The sequence below is a fragment of the Podarcis vaucheri genome (genome assembly GCF_965113315.1).
Source record: "Podarcis vaucheri genome assembly, chromosome: 2".
Taxonomy (NCBI): Eukaryota; Metazoa; Chordata; class Lepidosauria; order Squamata; family Lacertidae; genus Podarcis; species Podarcis vaucheri.
In genome coordinates, this window is record NC_138760.1 from 75,168,954 (window position 1) to 75,195,857 (window position 26,904).

At 42.6% G+C, this 26,904-nt stretch overlaps 2 protein-coding genes across 3 annotated transcripts in view; one reads left to right on the top strand and one right to left on the bottom strand.

Moving 5' to 3' along the window:
• RNF123 (ring finger protein 123) overlaps positions 1-26,904 on the bottom strand; it is a 94,841-nt gene that overhangs the window by 17,950 nt on the left and 49,987 nt on the right. For both annotated transcript variants that reach the window (XM_082214485.1, XM_082214486.1), the window contains exons 34-35: positions 25,798-25,873; positions 23,292-23,376 (exon numbers count right to left, since the gene is read on the bottom strand). In XM_082214485.1, the coding sequence (XP_082070611.1) occupies positions 23,292-23,376; positions 25,798-25,873 (161 nt within the window). The remainder of the gene's footprint in view (positions 1-23,291; positions 23,377-25,797; positions 25,874-26,904) is intronic.
• AMIGO3 (adhesion molecule with Ig like domain 3) lies at positions 3,187-8,373 on the top strand. The gene has a single exon (XM_082214543.1). The coding sequence runs from the start codon at positions 4,989-4,991 to the stop codon at positions 6,570-6,572; it is 1,584 nt and encodes a 527-aa protein (XP_082070669.1). The 5' UTR covers positions 3,187-4,988; the 3' UTR covers positions 6,573-8,373.

Consider the following 26,904-nt stretch of genomic DNA (forward strand, 5'->3'; position numbering starts at 1 on the left):
TCACACACAAGTAGAACACCCGTAAGTTGGGGGATGCCAGTATAATACACCTAATCTCACCATAATGGAGAGGAGAAGGTGACTTGTGTGCCTGCTCAGTCTGCTGTCCAGGCGCTAACTGCTGGTGGGCAACATCAAGGCCTCTCCTGCTCTCTTTCATGGTTCTTTATCTTTAAATTGGACTTTGAATTGAGAGCCCTTTAAATGGAGGATGACTTCAAATAGAGGCTGCCCTCTGTAAACAGAACACATGGCCACTCTGATTCAGGAGTATTTCACCTCTGGAAGAGACAGAGGAATAAGCTAGGAGGAGGGGAGACAGAGCCACTCAGCAATAAGGGGTCACTCTGATTGCACATTTAAAAGCAGCTGCACAAAAACATGCAAGCAGCTTTACATAGGGAAGCATCTGGCAAATATTTTCCCCAAAACATCTCCCTTGCAACTTGTAAAATAGAGGGTTAAGCACCCACTACGTCCTGCAGCTGCTGCAGCCAAATTAGTCATTTGCTGTACTAATGGAAACCAATTATTCTGCTTTGATTTTCACTTTCCTCAAATAAAGCAGCCTGGATCTCCCAGGAAATTGCCCTCCAGCTGCTGCTCTCTCTGCCCCAGCAATTACTCTACAGACATGCCTGCTCAACTTTGAGCATCTGTTCAGGGGCAAAGGGTAAGTCAATGGCATGCAGTCTCTCTCTTGCCCTCTGTCCACTGAGGAGAGCAAACTGTGTTTCTACAGAGTTGGAATTACTGGACAAATCTCAGTCACCTCTGCCTCTGCTTTGATCAGAGATCACTTATTGCAGTTGGACCTCTCTCCAACAGTCCAACAGTCTCACCTGATGACTGATGGCACCAATGCAGCCTCCAGTTCAAAGGATGCAAGTTGAGGTCACACTATTGGTTCAGCCACAGGTAACCATGAAGTGATGAAAATCCAAGATAGTCAAGTAAATCAATACCAAAAGTATAAAAGCCTCAACAAATGTCAAATATGTAAATAGCGATGAAGGGAGGAAAATCAATAACCTGTGCCTCACCAATTATGTAGATACTGACATACAGCACAGACTAAAAAAAGACAATGGTTGTAAGGTTGATCTGATTTGCTGACTTTTGGGACTTGGACTTGGGTCAAGAAGAGTTTAGAATTGTGAGGGCCTTCAGACTTGGAAGAGGAGGGAAAGAAGAGAAGAATAGAATAAGAGACTGCTTGATCACTCTTTGAACTAAAGAAGAGAGAGATAGAATTTTGGGTTGGCACTACCAGAAGAACCTAGAAGTACAACAGTCAAGAGTGGAAATTTTTAAAGACGTCCCGAAATATCTTTTGGATCTTGGGCCAAACTGTGGAGATGTTGTTGCCCTGCTGAGAGGGAATAAGGTCATCTTTGGGTGGGAGTTTCCCCAAGGTCTGTCTTTCAGTTTCAAAGGAAGGAAAGTAAAAATAAGATCAGTAGAAGATAAAGTAAAGTTTCTGTATAAATACGAAGAAGGTTGATGGACTATATGGAACTGGCGGAAATAACTGGCAGAATCCGAGACCAGGGAGAAGAGTCGGTGGAAGAAGATTGGAAAAAGTTTAAAGACTATCTATAGAAATACTGTAAAATTAATGAATGTTAGAAAAATGTTGGAATGAAGTTATATGGCTTTAGTAGAAATGTTATAAGGAATTAAGTATAAATAGATTAATAGAGTATTAAAGGAAAAATAAGGTTAGAATGTGTTAAGATGATTATAGGATAGAAAACAGAGGAAGATGGAAAGGAATTGCTGAAACAATTAACAGAAGTGGAATACAAAAAGGGAGGTGTGAGGAGGTCGTTGAAATAAGTGAATGAAAGATAGATATTGAAATTGTTTGATGTGTTTTAAACTGTTTTTGTTTTGTTTTGTTAGTTTAATGTGTTAGTGTTATGTAGTGTTTTTGTATTGTATTGTATTGTTCATTTTTTTGTAGTGTTTCAATTGTTGGAAAAGTAATAAATATTATTTTCCAAAAAAAAGTAAGGAGTTTGATCTGGCTTCTGAAATCTATGCATCTGCCCTTGAGAATTCTCTCATTCTCCCTCTCCCTCCCTCCCTCCTTCTCTCTCACACACATTTGCTTCCTCCACAGGAACAACACTTGCTAACACCTTAGCAAGATCATCCACACAATAAACAGCCAATAATAATTGCATCAGCACACACAGAAAATGAAAATGAAGAGAAGGGGCAAAATCTGAATGGAGAGTCAACTTTTTTTTAATGCTGGCATTTTGAATGTTGCTCAACTTTTGTGCCCGGATTTTCGCTTTTTGAAATATGGCAACCCTAGGTGTGAGGAATCTTTGGCTCTCCAGATATTGCTGAACTACAATTCCCATCATCCTCGGCAAGCATGGCCAGGGATGATGTGAGTTGTAGTTCAGCAATATCTGGAGGGCCAAAGGTTCTGCACATCTGCTCAAGGACAATGATTTGCTGTATAGCTAAGTTGGTTAGAGCATAGTGTTGGTTAGAGCATAGTGTTGATAACACCAGGGTTGTAGGTTTGATTCCCCTACAGTACAGTTGCATAGTCCTGCACTGCAGGGGGGTGGACTAGATCATCCTTCCTCAGGAGTCCCTTCCAACTCTATGATTCTATGATCAGTTTCCTTATGCAGAAAAACTGAAAAATGAGATAAACTGAAAAGCTGGATAACCAAAAGGACCTGTGATGGCATGGAACAGGTCTGTTTGATGGCATGGAACAGGTCTGTTTGATCTAGTACAGCCAAGCAAATTATAATGCATGACTTCACCCCAAAGTGTAAAGATAGCACTGATCGAATTCAAAGCCGAACACTCTACTGCTATCAGGAATTTGGCAGGGACAGAAAGTGTGGTTGTATACCACTACAGAAGCATACTGCAAGGATAATGAGGTTGTACACTGCTTGTACGAAGCCAAGGTAACAACAAAGGATGAAGGTTGGAGAAACAGAGCGAGGTGATAATCTGGCATAGCAACAAAAAGGATGTCACTGCCTCCAGCCATAAGCCTTCCCTAAGGACACCATATCCTGGGAAGGACCACAGTGAGGAAAATTTCAGAACTGTGCCAGGGGAGTCACTTGTTAACTTCAAAAGGCTTAAAGACTCAAACACACCAGTCGCAATGAAAACAGAAGCCTCAAGCTCAATTTGCTTTCACAGAATCAAGGAGTTGGAAGCTGAAGTGGCTGGCAGGGTGGACACAACCTCCTAACGGAGGCAGCACTGCTGCTGACTGGGACAGAGAGTCCCAAGCTTGCCACTGCCCTGCCCTGTTCTGAGAAGCCGCAGCAATGCTGCTGCTAGGAAGCTGCTTTCACAGCCCCAGCAGCTGTTGCTGGTTGGAAGGGCACCCCACTGGTCAATACAATATCTGCATCTCTGGCAGATAACTATCCAGTCTCTGCTTAGTTACCTCCACCTTTGTTAGTCTGTTCCATTGCTGAATGGCTATTACCATTCAGAAGGTTCTCCTAAGTTTCAGCCAAAATCTACATTCTAGTATGAATGTGTATTTATACATTATGCTGTGCTTTGGGTATTAAAAAACAAGCTTTCAGGTGTGCATACACTGAAAGTCTGTGATGCTGACATAAGGTTCTTTTTAAACTATATTTTAGTTAAGAGGCCTAATCACAGAAGTTGTCATGAAGGTCACAAAGAAACTACGACCACATGTGTCACAAATATAATGTGTGAAGTTCTAGACAGACAAAAATGACTAACTCTTGGGGGGCAAACTATCCAGAACAAATAGGATCACAATCTTGGTTGTGGTCCTTTGGTGCTACGGTGTGATCTATTCTTCCATGCCCACCCCTAAAAAAAAAAAAAAAAAAATCAACCAAGATCCAAAGATTACAAAATCGCAAAGACTTACATAGATGCACTGAGAAACTGTGAACAGCGGAGGAGCTTGGGCTGCTTCGCAAGACCCACCCCTCCTTTTACTAAGCCTGCTTCTTTATCTCCCCTTGTAATAGTGCTGCTGGCGCAAATTGCTGCAGCTCTCATGTGCCACTCTGATACCCAGTCCAAGGATAGCTGTGAAGGATTTTTCTGCCCCCACATGGCACAACAAAGAAACTACATGCCATTCAGAAAAAAAAACCCTTCGCTACTGTCCTCCCCTTCCCCTCTCTTCTTATCACCACTCCCTCTTACACAAGCCAATAGGATTTCTTCTTGGTCCACAAAGCTTACCCTTCAGTGTTCACAGGCAGCTTGTAAATAGGAGCAGAAGAGGGTGAAAGTGTTTGCATACAGTGCTGTCGGCTGAAAGATGAAACAACTGGCAGGAAAGAGTGATGCTGCTCAATATAACCCAGAAAGGAAGATATCCGGGTAAGAGCTGCTTTCTTTGGCGTTTCTATATGAGATTATAAAGGTGAAGAAATGGGCTCGCATTGGCCCTTTTATGATGAATCTGTACTGGAGTTGCTTAGCCTCAAGATAAGGATCCACTAATGGAAACTTTGGGATCTAAGGACACTTGACTTGGCAAAGCAAAAAAAATATGGATCCAGCTTCTCCCTGGACCAATGTTACTGAAGGAGTAGCCTCAAATAGATGCAAGGTTGGGTTATTTGGAGAGAGACACTTTAGAGACAAATCCTGTAAACATGCTCAAGGCTTTTGAATCAGAGCTCAAGATGATCTATATAGACATACCTTGTTTTTGAAATTATTTGAGGCAATACATGCACACAGACTCCTGCCAGTTTCTACAACTACCAAGAGAGGCATGCAGAACAGCAGTTACATGCTGGCCTTTGATTACAGCATATTTCTTAAATGCCTGTTTATTCTGAGTGAGACAACCCAATATTTTAAGGAGCATAATTCAGAGTCTTTAGGCACCATCTGATTTTACCGATTCATTCTACTGTTGCCCTTTCACACATCAGTGTCTTGCAAGAGGATTATATTCAGTGTGAATTTGACTTTGAGAACTTATTTCCATGCTAGTGACAAACCAGGGTGAGCTCCACTGTTACATGATGAATGTACTGACCTTGGCTTTATTTATTTGGAAACTGCTTGGAAAGCTGTTAGTTTTCTTTGTCCTGTGCATTCAAGTCAGCACCTTAAACAACTGCACTCTCAGAAGATGTCCTGAAGTTTGCATTTGTACTGCTGATCTCATGAGTTGTGCCAAGAAGGATCTTGAACAGGTCCCCAGCACCCTGCTTCCCACAGCCACTACCTTGGACCTCAGCTACAATAACATTACTCAGCTTAATGACTACTGGCTGGCTGCCTTACCACGTCTCCAGACTCTCAGGATCAGCCACAACAAGATCCACAATATCACCCGGCAAGTGTTCCACAATGCCACTTACATTTTACACCTGGACATGTCTTCCAACTACCTGAGCACTGTGGAGAAGTACTACTTTGATGGCCTTGTGAAGTTGGAGGAGCTCTTGCTATACAACAACAAGATTGTACAAGTCGATCAAAATGCTTTTGTCAAGTTAATCCGATTGCAAAAAGTCTACCTGAGTTGGAACAGGCTAACAAAATTTCCATTTGAGTCCATTCAAAGACTTGAACACCCATACCTGAGAACCCTGGATCTGTCTGCTAACAACCTAAGCAGCATTCCTGTTCAAGTAATAGCAACTTTGCCTGGGTACATAAAAAATGGCTTGTACCTTCACAACAACCCTGTGATATGTGACTGCTCTCTTCATCTGATGCTCCAGGAATGGAAGCACCGCGGTTTCAGTTCTGCGGAGGATTTTGTAGAGGAGCACACCTGCAAAGCTTTCCCCAATGTGCCACGTTCCTTAGTCAACACCTTCAATTACAACAAGTATATTGGAGATTGCTCCTGGAACCAATTTGACATTCCCCAAATCCTCTGCCAAGTGGGAGAATCCTTGGTAATAGACTGCAACACGAGCCTCCATAATGACAATGCCACAAACTACAGATGGATCTCTCCTAGACATGAATTATTCATGTACCCTGAGCACAGTAATCAGGAGCATCAACCTTTCAGAAATGGAAGCCTATTGATCAGAAAGGGTAACCGTTCCCATTCCGGTGTTTATGTGTGCATAGCCATCAACGAGCTCCAACAGATCAACCAGACGTTTGAAGTCAACATCACATTTCAATACCCCAAACCACCCGAGTCTTTCAATACTGGCCTCACAACCCTCTTAGGGTGTGTTGTAACTCTGGTACTTGTCCTCATGTACTTGTACCTCACACCATGTCGCTGCTCCAAGTGCTTCAAGAAGCCTGCAAGCCCCCCTCCAGACTGCAGCGCCCAATCATCCATCCTTAGTACCACCCCGCCAGCCACAGATGGGCCAAATCGCAAGATCAGCGCAAACAAGCACGTTGTTTTCCTAGAGCCCATCAAGGAAGCCCAGAATGGCAAGGTCAGGCTGGCCGTCAGTGAGGACTTTCCAGAAGCTAAAAGCCCCAGACTCTTACAGCTCAAGCTGGACAGTGAATCAATCAGCTCAGTCTTTTCAGATCCTCTCATCATGTCCTATGAGGAACGAGAACAGACACCGGCAGATGGATAGGAAGAAATGCACAGGAAGGATGCAGCCAAGGTGGAGAGTGGGGAAGGAGTGGGGTCAAATCCCATATCCATTGTGGGAGGGAGAGAAAAGACAATAAAAATTTACAAAGCATCTCCTCACTGAAAAGCACAGAGGAATTCTCTTTATCTCCCTTGGATGGACTACTGTGGTTTATTCTTAATTTCCTTCATCTCCCCTAGAAATGGTGGAGGCCTTTTCTTCTAACAATTCTAGTCTGACCGTCCCAGAATCCATTTGACAAAAAAGAATTGAATGCTCTTTACACATCCCAGATGACTACAGCCTGCTCAGTAGTAGAGACAGTAACTTGTAGCAGAGAGTACCATCCCCCTTTAGAAAACTGCTGTGGAACACAAGATTGTGTAATGGCTTTGACTTTCAGAGAATAAACATTTGCTATATAAGCAAGCCTGTTTTTATTTCTGGAGAAGAAAGAGTGTCCTTGCTGGACCAAAGAGGGGGCCATTTCTTACTTTTTAACTGCTTTTGTCAGCTACTGCTTCTAATATTAATTTGGAAAGTAGGTTCCCGAGCCCATACTTTTCAACTTACTTCTAGGCTTCTTGGAACAAGTCATATAATGGCTAAAAACTGAAGCAATTGCTCCCTTTACAGAGGTCACAAGCCCTGCTCCAGATGACCACCTCGCCCTTTTGGATATGTGCAGTCAGCCACGTAAGTGTCAGAAACTGTAAGAGTCAGTCTTCTGCTTGAATCAGCTTAACAAAACTGCTTGGTATTACTGCCTGCCCCTTAAAAGCACCTTGTTCTGGGTTTGCTTTTAATGAGGAACCTTTTCCCTAGATTGAATTCTTCGTATCTACAATAAAATTCTAAGAGCTCGGGCATCCTGTGCTTTTGGATCACTGTGACAGAAAGCAAAAATCGGTGCCAGAAAATTATCCTTGGGTTAGACTTGAGAAGGGCAAATTATTTATTTTGCTGTCATCACAGCAAAGAGGAGTTTGATCCCAGACAGGGTTAAAAAGGATGCTATTCTAGACACAGTGCTGATGTTGTGTTATGTTTTTTAAATGTACAATTAACCTATGGCTGGCCAATTCAGATAACTGGATAAGATAGACAAGAGCACTGCTTTGGTTAGTGTACCTTTTTATATAACTTAATATAGCCATTAAAAGTTAACTTTGTTTCTCCCCACCCACCCCTGCCCCAAAAGCTGCTGTAAATAATCAAATTCAGGAATGCATTAGATTATTCATGCACCTAGTGTAATTACAACAAGCCAGCTCCGCTCCGCTCCGCTCTGCGCTTAAATGAACCATCTCCCTGCCTTTTTTCTCCTTGAGAAGGGCAGATGTGCTTGGGAGAATGAAGCATCTAGCTATTTTGGTAGTACTTTAATCCATGTAATGATAATAATTGTAACCGGGGGGTAGATTTCCTCTCGGGTTACATTTAAATAAAAATGCCCTTTTATTATAAAATGTTGTTGTCTGCATCTGAAATTGTCTTTGCCCTGCAACGGTGTGAGACGGTGCAGGCTTCGTCTCCCTTGTCTGTGGCCAGGTAAAGCTCCATATACAAAGTTCTAGTTCTTTTAACACAAAAGGAGCTCAAATACCAGTCTAAACCCAGGCACTCTAAATATTACAGATGTCTCTGATATTAAAACCAAATTACAACACAATTTAATTTTGGCACAGTAAGTGAGGCTGGAAGGTGCAAAGAAAGAAATGCAACACAAAATTCTAAGTCTGTGGGCAAGAACTTGACACATTATACACAAACAAATATTTACACATGTATGTGTATGTGGGGGGGGGGTGGTCCAAGACTGAGAAAGGAAGAAAACATATGAAATTCCATGAACATTACAGAGCAAACTATCCACTGCCAGAGGTTCTCACAAACTTGTATTCTAGACAGCCACAAATGTTGTTGACGTGAGGCTAGAAAAATCCAGGGAAGATATTAATATCTTCCAAGATCATCTGGGTCGGGGTGTTTCTAAACCAGAAGCTAAGAAAAATAACCAAGATTGTTTATTCTATTAACATTTCTTGCTTGCATCTTGAGAAGCATATATAGCCACTGACAATCCTGAATCAGGATTCCTGATATTCAAAACATAGAGAGATGTGGATCGTTAGTTTGGCCATATTTTTATGCTGTGGTTCTGCACACCAGGGTCAAAGCAGAATATGGGGAAAGCAGCAGGAGATGTCAAGCCATGATTTCCAGAACTTGAGATGTTCTATGCTGTTGAGATGCTCCTACTATGCTGTCTGTGGACAGAGTCAACCTGAGCCTGGGAAGAGTAGCACACCAAGCAACTGTCAGAGACAGCAGCATTCTGTATCACAGCCCTACTCCCCCCAGTTCTTTGCCAAGAAAAAGCTAGTAAGTCACTTGACACAAGTCAAAACTGAATTAAGCAACATTTGCTTCTTTTCATATGTGCACATGTCAAACACCATTTAACTCCTTAAAAATCCATATTTAAAAATCAATTTGTAAATGGATAGGCATTGAAGTAGTTAAGATACAAAAAATAAGTAACAAGAGATCAAAGCAGCAGCATTTTTTAAAATCCTATTTATCCAGTTTTGGAGGCTAAGAAATGTGTGGTTGAGAGTTTTTATTTGTTCTAATCTGTTCATATAATTACTGCTACATAATCCAAACCTTGGGATGAAATGGGATAGACTACCAAAAAACAACAACAATTTTTACAATTTAGCTTTTATCCAGCGGGAAAGGATGTAGGAATGCATTTGCTGCTTCTGACTAACAAATCACAACAGACATACTGAGCTTCAGGGCAGAAATCTTAAGGTGCAACCTAGTATGTGTCTATTCAAGTAAGCCCCCTTGAGTTCAGTACTACTCACTCCCAGGTAAGTCTACATAGGATTGCAGCCTTAGCTACTGAGAAGCTAATCCCACAAGAAAAAAAGGCAGAGGAGGAGTGGTGCTCATATTACTTACTCCCATGGCTGCTCTCATAGATATTCTCAAATTGAGAATAAAAAAGGCTACAGTTTTTGTCCACTGAAGTGCTCCTTAGCAAAGAAAGAAAGAGGGGGGAAGTCATCGTGATACATGCAGTAAAATGGAAATTAGCTATTCTGTCTGTCTGTCTGTCTATAGCTAGCTAGCTAGCTATCATTACTTCTAGTTAAAGGAAATAAACTGCAGATACTACAATAAAGTGCATAAAATTCTTCAATAATTTTCATGTTATTATACAGTATTCCTCACTGCTCTACAGTAGACCAGGGGATCAGTTAAATTTCAGAATCTCTTAAAGAGTATAGTCATGAATTTCCAATTACCAGCACTTTACAAAAAAATCAGTCTGCTCTCTGGGACTGTCCCTTCTCCTAACTATGGACAGAATTCTCCTTCAATCACAACAACATCCTGCATTAAAATCTGCCTGTGAATTATGGCCAATGTTCTCAGGCCCTGCTCACATTCCGTCAGCAAGAGAGATGATTGGTAGAGGCCCATGACTGTGTCTTTTCAGTAATGGAACCCCCATTGTTGAACTCATTCCTAAGGAAGTTAGACTGGCTCCTTCTTTGATGTCTTTTGCATGAACAGTTAAGATTCTATTCTGTCAGACTTATAGTGCGTTTTAATTCATAGCAGCTGTAGATCTAGCTTCTAGTTTTTGAACGTCCACTAGTTGTGATGAGATTTGAATGGTTCAAAGCTGCCTTGGATTGGATTGGAAGGCACCATATAATATACAGTATAAGTACACCTTTTCCCAAGCCCAGATTGTGCCTGACCCCAAAGACCTTCACCACAATGCAATATAATAACTGAACACACAACTAAGCACAGAGAAGATGAGTAAAAGGATGTGGTAGAGATATAGACATCCCATGGTGTCCCTGTATTATCCAACCCCCTAATTTAGACAGAGAGCAACAAGTGAAGGGCCTCACTCAGCTCAGAGGTGGGACACACATTGTGCATGCCAAAGGGCTCAAGTTCAACCCCTGGCATTTCCAGTGAGGGCTGGGAAAGACTCCTGCATGCCTTGATGGAGAGATGCATGTCAGTCTGTGTAGACCAGGGGTCATGACCTTTTCTGAGCCCTAGGACCACATTCCGTCATGGACAACCTTATGGGTGCCTAATGCCATTGGTGGGTGTGCCAAAGGCAAAAGTGGGGTGAGCAACAGGCGTGAGCCCTACCTTTGTATAGTAGGCTACAGACGGTTAGAAGTTTCTTTACACACTCCCATGAACACATCTCTCCATCCAGGCATGCAAAAGGCACCAAGGCAGTTCAGGAACATGCAAAAGCATGTGAGGAGGGTGTGGAGCAAGGCTGATGTGATGTGTGACCTGTGGAAGGGGTATGTGCTGGGTAGAGTCTCAAAGCCTCATTAGAGAGGTCTGGAGGGTCATTATTTGGCCTCTGAATTGGAAGTTCCATAGCCCTGGTGCACACAATACTGAGCTACATGGAATATTCTGAAGCGGCATAAGGCAGCTTCTTGCATTCCTACAGAATGAAGAAGGTAGGACAGACTATCTTATGTCCACTAGGAAGAACTGGACATCTGCAAACAAGTCAAAACCCCTGTTTCTCCACAAAGTGGCCTTTGAGCCACATACCTACTGGGAAGTAGAAGAGCAGTTCCATTCTAAGTGACTGTGCCCACTCTACACCCATTAAAAAAGCATGAGAAAGCATGAAATACTATCCACATGCTCACTTCTACACATTTATTCAATGGGAAAATGATCTCCTAGCTAAGGAGATGGCCAATTACTCAGAGGCAAAGTTCAGAGATCATGCTAGAACCCAGTTTGGCACCATGTGAATGAGCCTTAGTAAGGGCACGTAACCTCCTGCCCCAGCAAAGAGTGGTTTGGAGGCAAAAGTTTCTGTTTTTGTTAATGACTGGCTATTTATTGCTTTCCAGAGCAGTTTCCCTCATCATTAAAAGCAACCCAAAGTTTCTGAAAGCATATGCTTCATTCCCATCTGAATTAATCTTCAATTTAAGACACCCAACAATGAGGTTTGTTTTCAATTTAAAAAGGCAAATGAAAGCATAAGTGCATCTATGAGTGCATTCCACCATCTGTGCATTGCCTAAAGACACCCAGTCTCAATGCCTTTGATGCCTTCTGATCAGAAAAGGGTGTTGCTAAACCTTCCCAGCTTTGACCTGCTAAGAACATAAACATAAGGACATCCCTGCTGGATCAGGCTAGGCCTATCTAGTCCAACATACTCCTGGTGATTTTGCTGGCCCTTTTCTGAACCTTTTCCAGCTCTACAGTATCCTTTTGAGGTGAGGCAACCAGAACTATACACAGTATTTTAAGTGTAATCGTGTCGCAGATCTGGATAATGGTATTATGATATTGGCAGTTTTATTTCCAATCCCTTTGCTAATGACTGCTACCATGCTGTCTTCATCAGAGTTAACCGCTATGAGCCCAGGTCTTACTCCTGGTCAGTCCACTAGTGACTACCACTTCCGCTGCCATTTTACTGCCCATTCACTTCACTGCCATTTTACTACCCAGTTTAGATGGATCTTTCTGGAGCTTCTCACAATCCCATTTGGTTTTAACCACCCTGAAAAATGTGGTATCAGCAAACTTGACTACGTCACTATTCAACCCCAACTCTAGATCATGGTTTCCCAAACTTGTGTCTCCAGCTGTTGCTGGACTACAACTCCCATCATCCCTAGCTAGCAGGACCAGTGGTCAGGGATGATGGAAAATGTAGTCCCAAAACAGCTGGAGGCCCAAGTTTGGGAAACCCTGCTCTAGATCATCCATGAACAAGTTAAACTAGCACATCCCAAAACCATTTCTTGGGGGACTCTACTTTCTACTACCTTCCAGTGGTAGAACTTTACACTTATTCTTACTCTCTGCTTCCTTTTTCTTAACCTCATCCACAAAAGAACCTCTCCTCTTATTCCATGACTTCTAAGCTTACTCAGAAGTCTTTAGTGAGATACTTTGTCAAAAGCTTTTTGAAAGCCCAAATACATAATGTCAAATGGATCACTTCTATCTAAGTGCTTGTTGATACTCTCAAAAAAACTCTAATAGGCAAATGAGAGAAAACTTACACTTGCAGAAACCACACTGGTTCTGCTTCAGCAAGACTTACTTCTGGTATATGCTTGATTACTCTGTCTTTAACTATGCTTTCCTTTTTTTCTGGAACAGATGTTAAGCTAACCTCACATTTTAAGAGGAGAGACCCAATGCTGCCTCATTTGCTCCATGGAGAGCAGTAGCGGACATTTACAACAATGAGTACCTAGGTGGCACGCGTCATGATGTCCCGTTGTGCCAGAAGCAGTTTAGTCATGTTGGTCACATGACCCGGAAAGCTGTCTGTGGACAAACATCAGCTCCCTCAACCTGAAGCGAGATGAGTGTCACACCCCATAGTTGCCTTTGACTGGACTTAACCGTCCAGGGGTCCTTTACCTTTACCTTTCACCATCCCTAATAGTCCAAAATTAACTTACATATTCATTACGCACCATTCTTCTTAAGGTGTGTATAAAAGCGCCCCCATGTGGTAAAATCACATTTTTTTAGTCCCTGAAACCCCTGGTTTATACCCTTCTTTCACCACAGGAGGGCACCTTTGTCTTATCATTAACCACAGTGCTGAATGTGTGAACTCACCCAGTGACAATACAAAATTAAGCATATACCATCACCTGCTCTGAGCCCTTTGGATAAAACAGCACAGTACACAAATGTCTGCCACCAAGCTCTCCACAGTTTAGTTTAAATTTTCCCTTTAGGCTGCTGTTCTTACAGTGGCCAAAATCAAGCCAGGGGGAAGCCAGCAAGGAGCAGAAGAAAGCAATATAAGGGCATCCGAAGAAAACCACATAACATGGAGTGAAATAGCCAAGCTTGGCAGATTGAAAGAAACCTTTTGCATCAATAAAACCAGCTGTTTTGCTACAACCACCTAGGTAGCCTCCTTAACAGCAGCTGCACTTAAGAGACAATTTTTCAGAGTTCAAGAGGCTTTAAAACACAGAAATCCATCATTAAAAATTGGGGTTGCCTTAGTAAAAATCCAGCTTCTCTGACACACAGGACTTTGAAAGCTTAATGAATGTCCCTTGGGAATGGACTACGCAGTCTCTTAGCAAACACAACAGCAATCGAGAACTCACACTGCTGCCAAGTTTGGTGTTTCTAAACTGCCTATACATCAAGCTAATGGGTCAGCATAAAACACTTACGTTTTACCAAGAGAAAGCAAGAAGCTGTTGAGTCATTCTGCCCCGGCCCCCACCTCTACTCAGCACAAAAGTGGTTGTTTTGTAGAGAGATTATTCCTAAAGAATGAGAGCTGATGGTTCCATTTTCTACTAATGCTCCATATTTAGTAAGTCACAACAGAAGAGGAAATAACTCTACTTCAGCCAAGGACATGAATCAGACTATGGAAATTGGACAGTGACATCATGGACCAGAAACAACCAAATAATAGTAATAATAATAATAATAATAATAATAATAATAATAATAAATGTTACAACAATTAAAACACAATATTAAACAACTAGTTGCTCTAGCAGGTACTAGCACAACGAGTCCCGCTAGAGCAATGGGGACTGCCCCCACTCTCCTCCACCCATACCCCCCATAAATTGGCTTGGTAGGGCAGTTGGGAGACCCCCAGAACAGGGCACAGAAGGAGAAGAGGGGGAGATCTGTTACACCAGGAAAGCTGAAATGCTTGCACTAATGGAGCAATCGCCTCAGCACTACTTTGAATACCACCCTATGCCTTTGGCCAAGAGTCACACTTGCAATTCCTGCATTTCTGTCAAACTTATGGGGGAAAGACAAAATCTGCCAGCTGAATGGCAGCATGGCAGCACAATCTGCACTCCAGTCAGAGAGCCAGTCTCTCTCATGCCCAGGATGTACAGTTAGAAAAGGCAGGTTCTGAATCAGCTCTTCTGTTAATACCTTATAAGCAAAAGGCGTCTGGCCACACCAAACCCCATTTATAATCAGTGGCTGGTATGTTAATTTAGCAGTACAGGGCAATTTACACTGCAGCTCCTCATACAGACCCAGTAGAGGACAGTGGGGTAGCAGCACTTACCTGACCTCCATTTGGCTGTGTCATGGCTGCTTACTGGGAGATGGAGGGGTGAGGTGACAGTGAGGTAGGCATGGTGCAAATGCACCAGGCAGGAGACCAGATAACTCTGAGTTTGAACCGTGCCAACCTTGCCACTGCCTTCTCCTTTCCCTCTACCTCTTAGTAAGGAACAGTGACACAAACAAGGTTAGGTGAGCACCACCATGTCGTCCGCTACTGTATAGACCCCTATCAGTGATACGCTATTGATTAGCCATCACATGTGGCACCAGAGTTAAGTGATGGCTGACCCACATTAACAGCACTTAGTCGCCCAGAGAGACAAATCCATATAACAGATCAGTCCTGCTCTACCAAGTTGTTCCTTGACTGAATTGTGCATCTGACATGTCTACAAAGGGAGTTATTAATTTCACCAGGTGTGAGGCAAAGGAGAACTACCAAATGCCAGATTAATGCAATGAGGTTGTAATTAATTAGTGTTCTGAACAATTTGAATCTTCAAAGGTTTTAGCAAACATTTGTTAATCCCCAGCACCAGGAGAGAAACAAAGCTTCTGTGATCACAGGATCACCCCAGGACAAAAAGGGCAGCCTCATCCTTATCAGGAGGAACAGCCCATGCACAGAGAATATATGCTACAATGCTGGAAGCAGACTAGCTTTAAAAGCCTAATTATAAGAGTAGAAAGAGGCTGGATGTCCCCGACTACCAACATTTACATTGATGTATTCTGCTTTTCCTGATTTCCCCTGAAACGGGAATTTCCCATTTCTGAAAGTTCTATAAGCTTCACCCCCCCCAACCCAGCATGTTGAGAAAGTTAAAACAAGCTCTTCATTTGACATTTATGTACTAAATGAAACCCTGCCCCATCCTGCTCCCTGAGTAGACCTCGCTATCCAGTAACTCTAGAGCACCTCAGTCCCCTTTAGAACCAATTAACCCTGAGCACTCAGTTAAAGATCTACTCTCAAGGCTGTAGAGATGCAGAACTGGTGTCTGCACCTAGTAATGGTTTGGATGAGAGCCAATAAACTGAAGCCGAATCTTGACCAGATGACAGAACTATGGATTGACAGTCCCTGGGTCCAGGAAATTTGGTGTATTACCTGCTTCAGGTGAGGTTACACTCCCTCTAAAGTATATAGCTTAGGGGTTTTCCTTGATCCAACATTGCCAATAAGGGCAAATGTGGCCCAGAACACCTTTTAGCGGTTTAATTTGATTCATCAGTTGTGGCATTTCCCAGGTTACGGATAGTCAGGCCACATTGATACATGTGCTGGTCACCTCCAAACTGGATTAATGTCATTGTGATATGTGAGTCTGCCTTTGGCACTGAGGAGTCAATGCTTCTCACAAACTGTAATCCTTGTATGTATCTATTACCACACAATAATCATAACACCATATTATTATTATTATTTCTACACCTTCATCTGAATATCACAGGGAGGTTTACAATATAAAAACACAAACATACATACCACAAAACCATAACAACGAACAAAAACAATAACCCCACACAGTTTAAAAGGCCATAAATTGCTTAATTAGCCAAAGGCCCAGGAAAACGTACTCTTTGTCAATAAATGTTAATATACACTGAAGATATGCAGTGGATGGAATTTCTGGACTCCTCTTCTCAAACCAGTGACAGAGCAGAGAACGTCTAAGCATTGATTCAGAACACCACATTGATATTCTTTATGAATAGCAGAAAGCAAATATTTTTATAAATAATATAGTCAGGTATTATAAGGGCTAAATGGTCTCTTATGCACAAACCTAGGAAGAAAAAAACCAAACAGATTACCAGTTTAGAACTAATCACACTGTGCACAAATGTGAGCTTTGCAGTTGAGCCATTTTCCTCCATATTTTTAGCCATAGGCTAAAGTGTCTGATGTTCTCCGAAAGGTACAGCTTATGAATACATATTTATTCAGAGAACATTTCAGATGTTTTCAGAGTAATAACTATGAATGGCACACAAAGTCAAAACATGAAGATTACTTTCCTCTGTTCTTCAAAATATGAGAGCTCATCATAGGTGCTTCATTTGGGAGGATTATGTTTAGCTGGGAATGTTTAGTCTGGGGAAAAAGGACACGGAGAGGAGATATGATAACCATCTTCAAATATCTGAGGGGCTGTCACAGGGAAAATGGAGCAAGCTTATTTTCTCCTGCTCTGAAAGGTAGGACTCGAACCAATGGCTTCAAGTTACATGAAAGGAGATTCCAACTAAACATCAGGAAGAACTTTCTGACAGTAAGAGATGTTCAACATTGGAACGGTCTCCCTCGGAAGGTTGTGGACTCTCCTTCATTGGAGGCTTTTAAGCAGAGGTTGGATGGCCATCTGCCGTGGATGCTTTATCTGAGATTCCTGCATTGCAGGGGGTTGGACTAGATGACCCTTCAGGTCCCTTCCAACTCTACAATTCTATGATTCCTTGCCCTTCTAACTGCAGAAAGCAGCTCACACCCTACCTCCTTTCCATAACGAAGCTCTTCTCCTCATATAATTTACAATTCCCACCCACTGCTGAACATTCCTAATTAAATTGGGAAAGCCTAATGATTATTGCCATCTGTTCAACAGCAACACTTTCCCCCAACTTTAGATATATGAACTGAAATGGGAGCCATGTGATGCCCATCTCAAGATGCATTACATTGCTCCTGCAGCTTTGTAATCACACTGGGGTATGTGCTGACAACAGCACGGGCCAGTTAAGACAAGAACTCAATAGCTGGTGACTGATCACAGCCATGGCAACCAGCAAATCGCTAGGATGCACACTCACATCCCTGCCTGAGACTATCATGCTGACATATTAGCTGTGTGTGTTTTTTCCAAGAGGACAATCTGCCAGTGGGACAGAACATCTGTCAAGTGCAACTCAAGATGCAGAGAATGAGGCATGTGGAGAGTGCCAGTTTCCATAGCCCTTATCTAAGGCTCAACTGAGGACCCATGGGACTCTCTTCAATGTTAGCACAAGCAGATCAAAAGAAACTGATTCTCCAAGCAAAGGCTATGCTTTGTATTGTGGTCTATTGCCCAATGGGGGTAGAGGTGGAATGAAAACTCCTATTAGGCATACATGGCTCAGGCCTTGGGGCATGCCTAAAGCAGCTCTTTGAATCCTAGGTCATTATGTAATTCTAACCAGGGTTCTAGAAGTCCACTCATGAGAGAACATCCCCCCTCACCCTATACTACATGCCCAGAGCAAAGATCCTATTCTTGCTGGGTTTTTGCAGGAGGTAGCAGTAGTGAGGTGCTACTGGTGCTTCCTTCAAAAGCCCAGGATGAAAGAAGAAGCACCCTTCCTTCTTCCAAGGACAACTCAAGGGAGGAAAGTTGGAGCAGCTTCTCTCCCTTCTTGCTAGGCTTCTGAAGGAGGGTGGCAAGTGAGGAGAACCACCCTGAAGGGAATGATCAGTGGCAACTACAAGTTATGGTTGTGTAATTAGCCACACCAAGACTCGGTGATCCCCTTTGCAAACCCCTACATGGGAGATCCCCACTTCTCAATTCTGTATGCCTGCTTTAGATGTTATTAAGGCCTTTCAGTATAGTTGTCATGGTCTGGAAATCATAGGAATTTATAGTAATATAACTGAGCTCATTGAAAAGGATGGCATGTAATTGTCACCAGCCCAGTTTTCCAGCCTGCCCCAGTTAAACAAGCATTCTGATAAGTTTAAATGCCTTCCAAGCACCCGAAGAGTTTGGTGAGCCACTGATTGCTCACACCCCTGGCCTAAGGTCTCTCCCAGCGTGCCTTCTTGTTCTCCATCTAACAATCTTGAAAAAGTGATGTCTAGAAGTGGTTAACACATTTGTATAGAAACAAGAGCATCCTTAACAGAATACCACATCTCAGTCTGGCACACATGCCTCCAGAATAGATTCCAAAATAATTATCAAATAAATGGCAATTATCAGACTTCACTAGAAGGAAATCAGTACCATGATAGTTAAACTGGCTTAAAGCAGTTTCACTTTGTAGTGTAGATCAAGGTTTCCCAAACTTGGGTCTCCAGCTGTTTTGGGACTACAATTCCTATCATCCCCGACCACTGGTTCTGCTAGCTAGGAATGATGTGAGTTGTAGTCCAAAAACAGCTGGAGACCAAAGTTTGGTAAACCCTGGTGTAGAAGAACCTTTAAAAATCTTTAGTGTAAGTTTGTTAAAGAGCACAATGTATGCTGCAGTTCAGCCTAATATTCTGGGACTGCTTAAATGATATCCATTTAGCGACTAAATGTTCACAATGCCCCCTTCTGGTCTGACAGTAAGTCAGCAACTGGAGTTCTTAAAGGCACCCAGATCTTTTCCATCAAAACCAAAGCCGCTCAGCCTTCCACATGAAAGTAACTAGTTGGCACTATGCCTGGCATTGCAGAAGAATGGCTGCCATTTTATACGTAAGCATCAATGGGACTTCTAACCAAATGTACCATTAGTGCATGGCAGGTACAGGTCTGCTATGAGGATTTCTACCTGGGGTATCTACAGCAAGTAAACTGAAGAGAAAGTAATGTAAGTAATCAATTGGTGTGATGGAAGTTCTTGATCAGGAGATACCTGACAAGCTGTTCCATAGGTCTGCCAAGGATTCCAAATCCTGTCCTTCCCCCACTGTTACCATCTTATTTATATATATCCCCCTAGGCCAGGAACAGAGAACCCGTTTTTGGCCCTAGAGCCACATCCACCCTTGGCCATGTACACATGCACAGGACACACAGTCTCCCCTCTTCAGATGATCTTTGCAAATCAGCTAAGGAAAGGATAATTTGCATCAACAGGAGGCTGCTAAACTGGAAGAAGAGGTTTAAAGCCCAGCATCATGTTTTTTTCTTTCTTTTTCCTGTCACTGCTAAAATTGCTGGGGGCTTGGGGGTCAGAAAAATTTGCAGCTGGAGGTCAGCCATCCCTGTTATAGACTCTGTTAATTGCCCTAGGCCCTCAAAAACTCTTGATTCACCCATGCATTTCTGCAAAAGCATCTCCATTATGATTTCGTAGCAATTACAGCTATGAAAATACTATTGCTCAAGTCACGGAGTTAAGAGATAAAGACCCTAGATTCACGCTCCCTCCATAGTCTTCCAACAGAACAAAACCCGATCCCTCTTCAATGAAAGCCAGCAGCATCAAGAAGCTACAGATCACAGAGACGGTAATTAGCCCATTCCCATCCACTGTTCATGCCTCAGAAACAATTTAGAAGTTATATGATGCAACAATAGTCCAAGGGAGGCCTCTATAATGAGCTGCAATCACTGCTGAGAAAAGGACCATATTTCACTACAATTAACGAACAAATATCTGTTGGAGGTTATTAAGCAATGTGCTGTTTTCACTTGGAAAATGCAGGCTACTCTGTCCTCAGGCTGTTGATTTACTCCCGTTAACATGAAACTTGTCCAGGAATTTGCTGTAGATCCCATATGCCATGTTAAAAATGCTTAATAGTAATATATCATCATTAGTCTGCTCCTATCAATGAAAGTGCAATACGACCTTTCCTCAAAAAGCAATGGGTTATTGAGGGCACTATAGATGAGGACAACATGGGCAAAAGAAAAGAAACAGCTAGTCTGCCCCACAGAACAGGAAGCAAATGGGCTGTGGAAACAGGGACAGGGAGGGTTATGATTGCATCTGGCTGTCAGCATATCAGCTGGGCTGTAAAGGAACTAGTGTAGAAGCTAGATAGTGTACAGGATCAATGATGAAAGGAGTTCAGTCTGGCAAGAAGGCAAACTAGATGCTGTGGTAGATCCAGAAACCCTGCTGAGGCCGCTGTGGCTGATATAAAGGTAAGGGGTGGAGGCAGCTTGTTACCCCAATTTGGGTGGGATGGGATTGGCCTCTATAGGGTTTCCCACAACCAGATTCCAAAAAATAAAAATTCACTTTAATATGGTGCGCTTGGCACATTTATATTTAGGGCTATGTGGCTTTGACCACAGGAGGGAGGATATAATTAGGTTGATTTGTGTCTATCTGGAAGGCCTTGGTGGGGGGTGGAGAGGATCAGAAATAGCCTGTTTATAGAACTAAAATGCCTAGCCACATGGAGCTCAGCTGTCTGCAAAACAAGGACAACATTTTGAAAAAATAAGACATGCCAAATGAGAAATTGAAATGTGACACAACAGTTTCATATGGACTGCATTTCAGTGAGACGGATTAAACTAGAACATCAGGCAAGATAAAAGCAATCTGAATAGAGTTGCCACACTGGATGGCTGGTTACCTATTTAATTTTTTGAATCTAAAAGATTGTCAAATATTCCAAGTAGCCGTGATACTGAAGCTGCTTGAAGAACTAACCTGCTAATCTAGCATGTGCCTTTAAAACTGCCATTTGTTATTAAATAGTTGTTACTTTGCTTTATTTTTGCTTTAATTTCCTTTATAACAAAAAAATCCAACTGCAGGCTGGCCCTGCTGTTCCAGGATAAAAGCCAATGAGGAGAACTGCTCAGTAAATCATTCACTTTTATAGAAACCTTATGTAACAATGTTAAAAGCTGTAATTCAAAGCAATGCTTTTAAAAAGGTAATTTCATTCTTTCACAGTTAACAGTTATCTAACTTGTTTTTGCAGTTAACGTAAGTATCAACCCACTTGAGAATATCTTTTTTCCTTATACAGTCTGACTGATCAAATGGGCCAAATCTTTTTGACCTGTCAAATGCCTATCCCTAGACCTGAATGCAATTAAGGCTCATTTTAGAAGGAGGCTATGCACGTATTTCTCCATGATCATCATGGGTATTTGCATGTGTTTCACAGGGGAGTGAATGCACCCTTCTTTTTAAAACACCCCTCTGGACCTTTTTCAGGAGCTTGATGTTCCCATTTTCCTCCTCAAGTTGGAAAGGTCAGGAAGTAAAAGAGTCCTTCCCCAAGTAGGCAGAGGGGTGAGAGGAAGTGCTGAAAGCTGTTTTTAATGCTACTTTAAGATCCACAGTAGACATCAAAAAGAGTGGAATTAAATGCAAAATGTATTTATTGACTGCCTGCATTTGAGAAGTTGTTTACCTCATTCAGCTGATTGTATCAAAACTTAATCAGCCGAGATATGAACAAACCTTATGCCAGCCAAACCGCTTCTTCCTGTCTTAGCATGTTGCAATTAACCCCAGAGGTCTTCAATTTCACATAATTTCTTGCTCTGTCTGAACCATGAAACTATGACACTCAGGATCAGAACAACCAGGTTCTTAAACCACCTTCCAACTATGGTTTAATATCCTGGCCTGGTTTCCCCCCGTCCTGGTAACCACAGGGCAGGATTCAACTAACGTACCCTGCCTGTTAGGAGACATGATTTTTTCTAGGTTGGAAATCAGAAGAAAAGCTACTACCGGTACTTAATTTATAAAGGAAAGGCTAGTTTTGTTTTTTCAAAAAAACACAACAGGATGGGAGAAGAGATTATCAGATGACAAGCGAGTGTCAACCCACTGTCTCTAAAAGTCCTGAGAGCTGTGGAAGGGACTTGTCCATCACGTCTGTCTGAGTACCATAACAAGGGCAATGAAGGCAAAGCAAGAATGCCATCAGCCACACTGCAGTAGATCTGGAGGGGCATGTCAGCAGCCACTTTCCCTTGGGACTTGGCTTATTTTCCACTGTCATACGCTACTGCAGCTAGACATATTCACTGTTTAACACAACCAAACACAGCATGTCTTTACAGTTTTATCTGTCTAAACGATCTGATGCCAGCATTGCTTAGTTTGGGAAGGTAACCGCATATGTAGAAAGAGTATTCTTTTGCTACAGCATGATGTGAGTGGTGCCTATGCATAAAGGTAAAAAGAAATGGCCTGCTTTCCTTTGGGCAGGACCATTCCCAGATCTAAATCCCAAAGCTTGTTCTTTCTAGAAAAAGAAGATGAAGAGAAACATACAGAGATAGGACAGAGCTCCCTTTAAAGTTATTGTAAGAATAGAGTAGAACTAAAGATCATCTTGTCCAACTGTCCATCCCCTAAGCAGAATCTGCCACGAACCCACACCACGCAACAACCAAGGAACATAATATAGTATAGCTTGCATGAGCTACACAGCCGTGTAAGCAGAGAACAGAAGCAAGCAGAGAACAAAAGCAAACAAAGTTACACCAGAGAGTGGCTAATACTCTAGATGTTGTTGGACTCCAACTCCCATCAGCCTCAGTCAGCAAGGGCCAGGGATGATGCAAGTTGTAGTCCAACAACATCTGGAGGGCACCGCATTGGCTATCTCTTTAAATAATTCAATGGAAGGTTTAAATTGACAGGATGTCTCCCCCTTTTTTCTTTTAAATAGCTCTCCAGTACACTATAGTCGCAGCACAAAAACACCCAGAGACCAACGTACAGGACAGAAATTATTTGGGAATTTACTATCCTGCAACTAGACTGAGCATATGAAAACAGGGGGCAAAGACAAAGACTGCATCATTACCCTAATACACAATGCTGCCAGGCTGCTCATTTCAGAATAGTAAACTAGAACACAAGCAATGAAATCTTCATCCCCACGGAGCGGAATTAAGCAGCACTTACCCTTGGAAGTCAGTATCAACAAGCAGCCGGACCAGAATTCCTGTCACAGCCACAAGGATTGGATAGTGATCTACGCTCTCCAGTCCTAGGGAAGAAAGCAGGTATTTCAAATTACAATCAGTTCTATGAAAAGTTAGTTTGTTGACTTCCCTTGAGCACCCCTTTTTATCTTCTTAACTATAGCAGAGGACAAATCTAGCATAGGACTGCACTGAGGAACACCACCAGCCTAAGTTTTCAGGAGACCAGGAGGAGATAAATGTTTGCATTAATTCACTTAAAGATTTGTACTACTACATCCATCAGCTTCATCAGGTCTTTGCTAGAACACCATAAGATCAAATGAGTCCTCCTCCACCACCACTCCCAGTATGGACAACCCTGGACAAAACAGAATGAACCTCCTTGGCAAACAGGAAATCTTAGAGGTAAGTGACAAACACTAGAGAAAGCACTTGCTCATCTCTGCTAACGCCACTGTCTGGTTTTCTATTAGAAGGGCACTTAAAAGGATTGTGCAAAAAAAATGGAATGCTGCTAAGCCCTTCAGTAGTGGTCCAGCATTCCTCCACCTTCCAGTCAGCATACAATCCCCCGAGTCACCCAAACACAGAGTGTTTCTCATGCACATAACCTTGAAGACGGCACTTGAAGACAGGTCTGAAGAAGTGCTGAGTGATTATTCCAATTTTCTCCTGCTTCTAGGTGAGCATGAAAGTAGCCAATGCTTTGAAATGTGGAAGACTTGATGGTGGTCACACATGCCAATATGCCCCATGTTTCCAACAGAGCAGAGGTGCTCGAGCTGGGATAATGGGGGTATGACTAAAGCAATGCTCAAAATTTTAAGGGAAGCGGAGGGGGGTAAAACAAGCTTGTCCAAATTTAAAATTAGGCACGCTTCAGAGACAACTTTCTTCAGGATGACAGCTATTCATATGGTCCTTTACTCCACATGCTTACGACCATACCTATTCCAGAATGTTCTTTCTATCACACTACTTATGTTACACAGATGCCAAATAAATAAACCCATCAAAGAATAGGAAAGTGCAAAAATGTGTGGAAGTGTGTGGATCTTTTTAAGCTCTCTCCATTCACAATCTCAATTTTCAATGAGGGTTGAGCCCTTGTTCCCCAAGAAGGAACACAAGGGCACATTGACTCAGCAATATTGTTTACTTCCTAATACTGATCAGTATGACATAGATCTGCAGCAGTGTGTGCCACAGCAGTTATTTAATAATGCTGTGTGAAGGAAAAGGGTCCATGCTCTGCGGGAGGGTGAGGGGACAGGCAGAGAGTGCACACACTGCTAACATGTGCTGTCCTTTTCTCATCATAAGACACCAGAATAACCAGCCAAAATGAAGGGCTTAAGATAATGGAGCTATAGCGTAAGTGGAATCTAGTCAGCAATTTTGCAGTTAAATGCAGCTCCTGCTCATTCACCGGTATCACTCTCTGACAGCTTTTAGTGCGGAAGCAGGACATCTTGCCTCCCTAAAGATTACTTTGCAATTTAACAAGCTCTGTACAAGAATGGATTCCTTCACCCTGAGTAGGTGGGCACACAGCCATCACTTAATGACTGCTTACTGTTTAGAGCCAAAAGATCCCATTTCCCATCATTGCAGGTTTTATGCATTTCTGTAAGCAACGAAGGCCAAGACCACATGGGGCTTCCTTTTGGGATTGGATGCCATCTTTCATTCTCACATGTGCTCTGTTGGGCTCCTGCCTATCTGAAGAGCGGATGGGAGGGAGCTGTGGCATCAATGGAAGTTGCACTGACACCATAATCAGAGATAAAAGGTCAGCACAGAATTCTCCCCACAGATATTTCCTATCTTGTTCAAAGGACTGGGAGGAGGAGTTTAGATGGAGGAGTTTAGATTTGATATCCCGCTTTATCACTACCCAAAGGAGTCTCAAAGTGGCTAACATTCTCCTTTCCCTTCCTCCTCCACAACAAATACTCTGTGAGGTGAGTGGGGCTGAGAGACTTCAGAGAAGTGTGACTAGCCCAAGGTCACCCAGCAGCTGCATGTGGAGGAGCAGGGAAGCGAACCCAGTTCACCAGATTACAAATCTACTGCTCTTAACCACTACACCACACTGGTTCACCCACACTGGGAGTGGGTGAAGCCCCTGTGCAGACACAATGAATGCCCACAACCACTGGAAACATTCATTTCAGTTTGTAGAAGGAGAGAGGAATATTTCCCAGGAATGACGGGAGAATTTAGATCACATAAGAATGAAGGAAGCTGCCTCACACCAGGTCAGAGTTTTTGTCTTTCTTACCTAGCTTTGCCTACTCTTTAGTGGTAGTGGCTCTGAAAGGTCTCAGACAGCTTTGCCATCACCTTTGAGCTCCTTTGAATTAGAGCTGCCAGGGACTGAACCTGGAACCTTCTGCATGCAAAGCACATCCTCTACCACTGAGCTATGGTCCCTCTCCCAAAGCAGGACTGACTGCAAGGGGGCTGGGAAGGAAGCTCACCTGGCAGACGAAGATTGACCACTCTGTCAAACAAGTTCCGCTCAGCTGTCACACGATTCAGCACCTGATTTAGCAGCTGTGGGGAAGTAAGAAGAGATGGCAGGATGATTAAAGCAGAAGATGGAATTCTCTCTCTGCACACTTGCAGAGATGCTCATATGTTACTCCTGATACTTTCCAGTCTGATCATCAGGGTTTAGACAACTCAATTCCCTCGGATTCAGAAATCTCTCTACAACAGCAGACACAATATTGGGCACTGCATTGTAATAAGGTGTGCTGGGATACAGAAAGGGCCTTGAGGGTTGTTCCTTCCTTTATGCCCTGGAACTGTCTGCCTTTCAGACCCACAATAGCAGAGGATGGTCTTCCAAGAACATATATTTTACAGCAGATGATGAGATACTAGATGGATGAATGATAATGCTCTATGTGGCCCTAGATTTCATGGTGTGGAGGATACCCATCAGCAGGGCTGCTCAGAAAAGAAATATGACAGGCCTCTCTGTGAACCATGAGAATGACAACAGACCTGAGCCTTCAGCAATAACAGACTGAAAATGTGGCTCGGGTTGCATCAGCTCACATCTCAGGCTGTGGACACTTTCAATGAAAAAACTCTTAGAAGGCAAAACAGCTCTTAATTCCATGGATGGATGGGGTCTCTTTCTAATAAGGAACCTTAGCACAAAGGTACATGCAAGGTTGTGCAGTGATATTTGATTTAAAGAAGTTGAGCAAAATGAGGTAATAGCCAGCAGTGAGTCATCATTCCAGAGAGCAAGCTGATGCTTCAACTAGAATGTGACAGAATTCTGAAAGTGGCACCCAAATAACATTTAGCACATTGTTTTCCCCTCCAGGGAAAACTGCACTGAAGAAACAATTCATAAAAGCCTTTCAAAGAGTTAGTTTCAAAATTAAAACCTGACATTTTTGGTCAACCTATTTTCAAACACTGCACTGTAGTAGGTTGTGTGAACAAATATGAGTGGTTTGGTCACTTCATCTGCATGTAACTGCTTATAGGTGGTTCTGGTGTACCGCAAGCCTCTTTACATGGACAGTCATCGCATGACAACTCAAACTAGTTTCCAGATGGATCTG